We start from the raw sequence: 7,684 nt of genomic DNA, 5'->3' as shown, positions 1-7,684 counted from the left end.
ACCCCGCGCAGGCAACCCCTGCCTGCTTCGTAACGTAACAACCCCCGCAAGAAAAATAACCCTGCCAGCATCTCAAGAGCCAGACACTAGAAAGAAAATCATGGGTCCCGTCAGGCTGGAGAACTGGAGTTCGCGTTTCGCCTCGCAAGCCTTTGCAAGTAAATCTGCACAGAGCTCTTTACTAGAGGAAAGTTTGCTTTAGGAACTGAAACAGCGCAGAAACAGCCGAGACATGCCTCGCAACCTCTCTGCCTTCAAATCACTCCTCTTTCTGTAGAGGATTTCAAAGCATTACTCTCCTCTCCAGAGCCAAGCGAACAGCACAACCACGCCATGGACTTAAACCAGCATCATCAATTCCAGCCTCAGCCATCGTCCCTAATTCAGAATATATAGGGGACGGCGACCAACCAGTATCGCACCGTTCTCTACCACCATCCCAGATTACGGGGGAGGGGGGAAGGCGTGGGGGGGGTGGGGGAGGGTGGAGAGGTGGTGTTGGAAATTAAGGAAAGAAAAAAAATAACAACAAAACAAAGGGAAAAAAAACAGCAACAACAACATTAAATTAATTCTTTCTGCTGTAGGACGCTCAAACAAAACTCATACCAAAAGTTTAAAAGAATGCTCATTAACCAAGTGCTCCAATCCACAGAAGTAACAGCTCTGTGTTAAGCGACCACTAGGGACTTCACACGAGTTCAAAGAAATCCGCAAAACGCATCTTTAAAATATCTCAACCCCCGCACGTTTCTCTGGGCTTATTTTACAATGGGATGGCTCAGGCTGTCTCTACTATACGGGGTTTTATGTGGGTTGTTTTTTTAGCTACGCTCAGGTTATTTTTTTTAACCCGCTGTCTCATCAAGTCGGCGGGACAGTTAACCTGAAAGCCTCGCAGAGATTAATATTTTCGGCGCATGAAACACTTATTTTCGCTATCGCTTTTGTCCGGTGGATTACATTTCCTCAAGCACCAACACTTTCTGCTTAGGTCCCAGCGGGCTCAAACTTTCTCTGTCTCTCCGGTCCCTGCAAGGTGGCGCTCTTCTCCCTGGAACTGGCGTTATTCTTGGAATAACCGCGGTTTGGGGAAAGTAAAGTTAACGCGAAGCCTTCCCACGGGTGCTGCAGGGAGTAACCGGCTATGCCGAGCTGGCAGGAGTGGGGCTTCATCTTAGCAATGCAAACTGTTTGTTTGTTTGTTTAGGCTTTGAGTTCGGTTTTTGTTGTTGTTGGTTTGTTTTTTTTTTCTTTTTTTTTTTTTTTCCTTTTCGAAGGGAGGAGATCCCCAAATGTTACGGACAAAGGAAAGTACTTGCGGGGTTTTGCTGTGAGGTAGGCGGGCTGTGCTGTGGGTGGGTTACAGCCAGAGCGCCCGCATGGATCTGAGCAGAGACCGGCTTCCACAGCACCCCCTCCCCCCACGAGCCGTTAATATGGCTATTGACTCGCTGTACACATAATATTTCTTTAAAGAAGCTGTTAAAGTGTCATCTTAGTCTACTGGAAGGTCAGTTTATGCAATTCACTCTATGACATATCACAGGCCCTCGCAGCTTTAGCCAACCTCATGATTTGTGTTGTCTGTTGATATGTTGTCTGCTTAATGGGGCGATCATGCAAGCTACAACCAGGAACAAAGCCCAACAGTTCCAACAACCGTAGCTAAGTTAGTGGAAGCAGTACAGCTTGCAAATCTATCAAACTAAACTGCAAGGAAGACAATCTGATTTAGAGAAAAAGCGTTCTGCTACAGTCATTAAGCACAAGTAATTTAGATTTTTTTATATTGTCTTCTCATTTACAAATTTACTGTATCAACGCCAGCCAATGGAACGAATTTCTTAAGTAAATGAGAAATAAATAAAAGAGATAGAAAGATAATCAAATTACATAAAATAATTCTTATCCCCTAGATTTATTTTTTTTTAGAAAGCTATTAACACTGGCAAAATTATAGTAATAATAATAACATAACACGAGAAGTAATTGATTTAAATTAACAACACATTTTAAGGAATATCGAGATGGGTTTAAAAAAATTAAAAAATGAGGGGGGAAGGAAAATTAAAAAAAAAAAGGGAGGGGGTGGGGAAGAAAGAAAAAGGGAAAAAAATACTCCCAACAACAACAACAACGGCCTTCATGAAACAGTGCTGTACTTCCTGGAGTAAAAGGCCCATGGAAAGTCATGAATCCACTGCCTGAGAATTAGTTATGGTCATAGATCCCTTAAATTAAAATAGCTACCGAAATCACATCTGTTTTAAATCTCCTAATATATGTTATCCGAATTAATTTAGAGACCCAGTCCGTGCAGATACATGGGCAGTAGTGGAGTGCAGCACTTCTCATGTAATAACTTCCCACATTAATATTTATGCGGCATATGCAATCTATTTCTGTTATTTTTATGGTTGTTATTCTATGTCTGCAAAGGTCATTTAAATTATACTGCGGCCGAAAATTTGTTTCATAAATTTTGATATAAATACTAATTACACACTATAGTAATGCCAGCAGGGATCCTTTCATTTATCACATTTATATCACCTTCGCTGCTTTAGTGATGGCATAATGGAAAGCAGTGAAAAACTGGGACAGTTTTATTCTAATATCCTAAAGCTAGTTGGAGTTGCAGCAGGTTGACTTAGCGAATAATAATTCCTACCACAATTCATGGGATTTAAGAATCTTTAATAAGGTACGAAATGTTACCAAACAGTTCTGTAAACTAAATTTTACATACCAATTCTTCTAGCCATAAATATTGAATATCTTGTAACATGTATAACCGGACCTTTACATGCGGATAAATATGGAAATTAGGATTTATATACATTATGTTCTTGTATTTGCCAAAAGCAACGGACAGATATAGTTTATATCTTTTTTTTTTCTTTTTTTTTTCTTTTTTAATATCACTTTACAGAAACAAATGTAACAGTTTGACACGCAGATCCAGGCTTTCACTATACGAATTTCTTGACAGGACGTGTAACAACATTTTACTGCACTACTTAGACTGGACTTTGGGACGAAATGTTGCACTTTATACAAAAAAGCACATTAATACCAATAATATTCTGTTAGATCGACGTTTAGACTGTAATAATACAAAGTAATTCACATTTTGGTACACATTTACTAGAACATTCTTGCCATTCAGTACAAATAGTTGAATTTCTACCTCTTCCCTCTGCCCCCCCACCACCTCCGCCCCCCCCCACCGCCGCTCCCGCCCCCCACCCCTCCCCCCACATATATGCAAAGACCACAAATCCACATATCCCCCTTATTCAACTTGCGATATAACTATTTACAAAATCAAACAGTACAATTTTTTTTGTTTTGTTTTTGAAGCTATTAATTCTGTATTTACAAGAGGGGATGGGGGGGGGGAGGGGGGGAGAGGAAGGCCGCTGCCCGAGCAGACATGCAGTTGGAAATCTCTAATCAGTGGTTTCCAGTAAAGCCCTACACAGTTGGCATTTGCCCTGGTAACCTTGTCTTCTTATGCATTCTACTAAACCCTCCGCCTACCAAGCCTTGGAACAGAGCAGAACAGTAAAAAGGAAAAAAAAATAAAAGAACAAAAAAAAAAAAAAAGGAAAGGGGAAAAAATGTGGAAAGACAAATAAAAACAGTGGTAAAAAAATGATTTTTTTTTTTTAATGAAGTCTTCGTATTACTCAGTCCTGGGTCTACTGGCAGCATTTTTTTTTTTTTTTCGTTTGCTCATTTAAATTCTGATTTCAAAGTGTTCATTATTTTTGGAGTCTTTAAATAGGATATTTGTTTGCTCGCTTGGGGCTTTTTTGTTTTGTTTCGGTTTGTGGTTTTTGTTGGTTTAGTTTAGCGTTTTAGACGTACCATTCGTTAAAATTTGATGTAAGCGTGCTGTGGCTGGACGTGTGGTGGACTGCGGAGGAGGAAGGGGATAAGGAGCTGGCAGTCTGGTTTTCTGTGGATGGAGACACGATGGTTGGAGGGGTGGAGGACTCGTAGCCTGAGCTGGCGGCTGGAGAAGGCTGGGACCCCTGCGAGGATGATTCATGGACCTGCAAGAGAAAACCCGGGCAGAAATAGAAAGCGGCGCAGGACAGAGGCCTTGGCAGAGGCCGCCTTCGGCTGAGGATGCTCTAAACAACGAGACCCAACATTCGGCCATCCCCGCGGGACTCCCCCGAGGCCACGGCCCCTGGCAGGCCAAGAAGGCCCGGACAGCGCCCACCGGCTGCCTCCTCGCATTGCCCTCTCTCGCCTTCCCAGACAGAACGCACCGACAGAAGGCCCTGCCCAAGGGTCCAGGGCTCATCGCAGCTGGGCAGGGGGCGGCGCGGCCCAGCGGACCCTGGGCGGATGCTTGGGCCGGGCCACAGCAGCGCCTAGCCACTCAGCCAGCCCCGCAGCCGGTCTCGGCCCCAGGCCGCGCTCCGCCCGCAGGAACCGCCGCCCCACGGCCCGGGCGCTCCTGCCCGCCGTCCCCGCAGCCCTTTCCCCGGCCAGGCCCGCGTCGTCGTTCGAGCCCCGCACATCAGACACCCTCCATTTACCTTCATGTGCTTTCTGAGGGAGCTGGGGTGCGTGTAGGACTTGTCACACATTTTGCAGAGATAGGGCTTGTCGGAAGTGTGCACATGCATGTGCTTTTTGCGGTCACTGCTGTTCGCAAAGCGCCTGTCACAGCCCTCGAACTCACATTTAAATGGTTTTTCACCTATTGCAGAGGGAAAGGGGGAGTGGGGGGAAAACGGATCTGATTAAGCAGGGTCATCTGGATCGCTCATTGTCCCCATTACACCATCGGACGGAAGCTCAGCTCTCCATTTCAAACACTTGCAACTTTCTAACTTCAGCGAGACTCAAATCACAAACCCCTGCTTCTCTTCTCCGTCCTCCGCAACTCTCAGCCCTGCTCAGCGTCTGTTTCGGATGAGCGTGAGCGAGGAGCTAAATAACTTTTTTTTTTCCATGTGGAAGGGCGAGTTTTGTTTGCAGCCCCATCCCTGGGCACCTCTCCGTCTCCGCAACGCTCGGAGAGAGAGCAGGAGTGGTGGTATTTACACGCGATCTTCAGTGTCTAGTTTCCATTTTTATAGCTCATTTCCCTTATATTTTACACTCTCATCAACCCCAGCCCCTTCCTCTGTATTTTCGTGCATTATTGAAAATTATCTGGGCAAGGAATAAAATGCGAGGGCAGTCCCATCACCCCCCTGCAAAAAGCGCTGGAGAAAGCGGCGCTGGCTTTTCGGCTCTCGGGAGTGGGAGCGGGTGGGACAGAGCTCTCCCAGCTGCTGCATTTCCATCTCCCGCGGTGGCGAAAAGTTCTTAGGGATCCCGGAACCTTCCTTCCGCACAACAATAGCACTCTAACGCGCCCTGCTCGGTTTATTTAAAATCACTCCTAGGAATTAAATATTTACCAAGCCCTGAATTGCTGAAGGGAGACGGATGAGCTGCCTGCGATATTTAGCACAATTTCTCATCACGCCACAGTCAAAACTGCCGAACAACAATTAATTAAAACCTATAAATTAAAACTAGACAGGCTGCTACGATTCTCCACACGCATACACATACACCCTGCCTCTGCTCTAAAAATCCCATCAGCAAACCCTGCCCTTTTTTCCATTCTGCCTTGGCAAGGATAATTTTCTTTTTTGTTGTTGTTGCTGCTGCTTCTGATGTGCCTGTGATCGAGCTCGTTTTGCAGCAGAGCTCCGACCCTGCCTCGGACTGGAAAAATAGGTGTTTCTAGACCATACTCGCCCCCCAGCCAGGCCTTCAGTCAAGAAGTGGTCCGGATTCCGCCCCCCCCGCCTCGACACCCACCCCCCCACACACACCCAACCCCCCACCGCCTCAACCCCGGCGCTCGGCGCTTCTACTCACAGAGAGAAAAGCTACAGAGAAGGTTACTGTACCTGTATGAGTTCTTTTGTGTATTTTGAGATTCTCTGATCTGGCAAAGACTTTGCCACAGCCTGGGAAAGGGCAGGGGAAAGGTTTTTCACCTGTGTGGACTCTGATGTGATTTACAAGTTTATATTTGGCCTTGAAAGGTTTCCCTTCTCTTGGACACTCTTCCCAGAAACATATGTGATTGGACTGCTCAGGTCCTCCAACGTGTTCCACTGTGACATGAGTCACCAGCTCGTGCATCGTGCTGAAAGTTTTGTTGCAGGACTTTTTGGGGTTTGACAATTGCTCGGGCTCAATCCACTTACAGATGAGTTCCTGTTTGATGGGCTGCCGCATGTAACGAAAGAAGGCCCCTGCCCCGTGGTGAGCTGCCATGTTCATGTTCATGTGGCCGTAGCCGTGCAGTTGGGTCGAGGCGTAGTGCTCGGAGCGCGGGCTGGTGACCTGACCGTACTGGTCAGGTCTGCCGTACATGTCTCCCGAAAAGCCCAGACGCATCTGCCCGTTCACCACGTTAGGCGAAGCGTGGCTAGTGGCTTGCTCGTGAAGCCCCGGGAAAAGTATATGTCCCGCGGCATCCGTGTGTCCGTGCGGTCCGGCGAAGCTTCCGGCGGCGGAAGCGAAGAGGCTGTGCTGGGCGCTGGCGGCCGCCGCCTCCCCGAAGCCGCGGTTGCGGAATAGAAAGTCCCGGGTGGAGTTGAAGGCGGCGCTGGAGTAGGAGCTGACATGGGTCGGGTGATGGTGGTGCCCCAGGGCCGCCGCCGCGTAGCCGGGTGCCTGCGAGGTGAAGGCGGTCTGGCCGGCCGAGGCCAGTTCGTGGGTGCTGGGGTTGATTTTGAAAGCGCCCATGCCGTCGGCGAAGGGGTTGATCCCCAGCCCCACTTCTCTGTCCGTGACATCGGCCGTGGAGTGGTGGCGAGAGGATCCGAAGGTAGTGACTCCTATGGCGGGATACTGCGGTCCAGCATCCAGAAGCATCTTCCCAGCGTCGATGCAGCAACCAAAAAAAAAGCACGCGCGCACACACACAACGCGGAGAGAAGCAGCAGCAGCAGCAGCAGCGGAGAAAACACCCTCTTTGGAAAGTCAGCGACGATCACCACCAAAGCAACCACATCAAAAACACCCCCTTCGGCATCAGCGCAGGGGGAAGAAGAAAAAAAAAGGAGGGGGGGGGGAGAGAAAGGGAAGGGGGGGAAAAAAAAGGAAAAAAAAAAGAGGTTGGTATGGAAGAGGGGAAGAGATCTTCGCAGTTGCAAATAATAATAATAAAAATGTGCCCAAAAAATATTCACTGTCTCTCTGTTTTGACTTTTCGGGGAGGTTCAAGTGGGAAGGGGGGGTTGGGTGGGCTCAAAAATAAACTGGTTGCAAATAACAATAACGCAGAGAGATCAACACGAGCAGAAGAAAAAAAAAAACACCAAAACAAAAAAAAGAAACTTCCTTCAGTGATTATTTTGGCTACAGGAATGTTGCAAAGTGGCCGAGAGATTGTTTCTCTCTCCTCTTCGAGCTTCCCCACACTCTCCCCGATTTTTTTGGGGGGGCCTTTTTTTTTTTTTTTTTTCCCCGCTTTGCAAAAAAAAGGCGCAAATCATGCACAATATTGTCTTTTGCGGTTTATCTTCCTGGGGAGAAACTTTCACCTCCTCAGCCGGGCGGTGAACGCGAGACTGATAGCGGCAATCATTCCTGCAGATAAATGAATTGAAAAGACGACACCGTCCCCCCCCTTGATGAATGGGAGCCG

At 47.4% G+C, this 7,684-nt stretch overlaps 1 protein-coding gene across 1 annotated transcript; it reads right to left on the bottom strand.

The window, feature by feature from the left end:
• Nucleotides 1–2,683: 2,683 nt before the first annotated feature.
• Nucleotides 2,684–7,658, bottom strand: ZIC1 (Zic family member 1). The gene is made up of 3 exons (XM_064152843.1): nt 5,934–7,658; nt 4,560–4,723; nt 2,684–4,064 (listed from the first exon to the last, which is right to left on the bottom strand). Exons 1-3 carry the CDS (start codon nt 6,907–6,909, stop codon nt 3,867–3,869), a joined length of 1,338 nt encoding a protein of 445 aa, XP_064008913.1. The 5' UTR covers nt 6,910–7,658; the 3' UTR covers nt 2,684–3,866.
• Between the last annotated feature and the right edge of the window lie 26 nt (nt 7,659–7,684).

Source organism: Pogoniulus pusillus, chromosome 13, assembly GCF_015220805.1.
Source record: "Pogoniulus pusillus isolate bPogPus1 chromosome 13, bPogPus1.pri, whole genome shotgun sequence".
Taxonomy (NCBI): domain Eukaryota; kingdom Metazoa; phylum Chordata; class Aves; order Piciformes; family Lybiidae; genus Pogoniulus; species Pogoniulus pusillus.
This window is presented reverse-complemented; position numbering and strand designations above follow the sequence as displayed.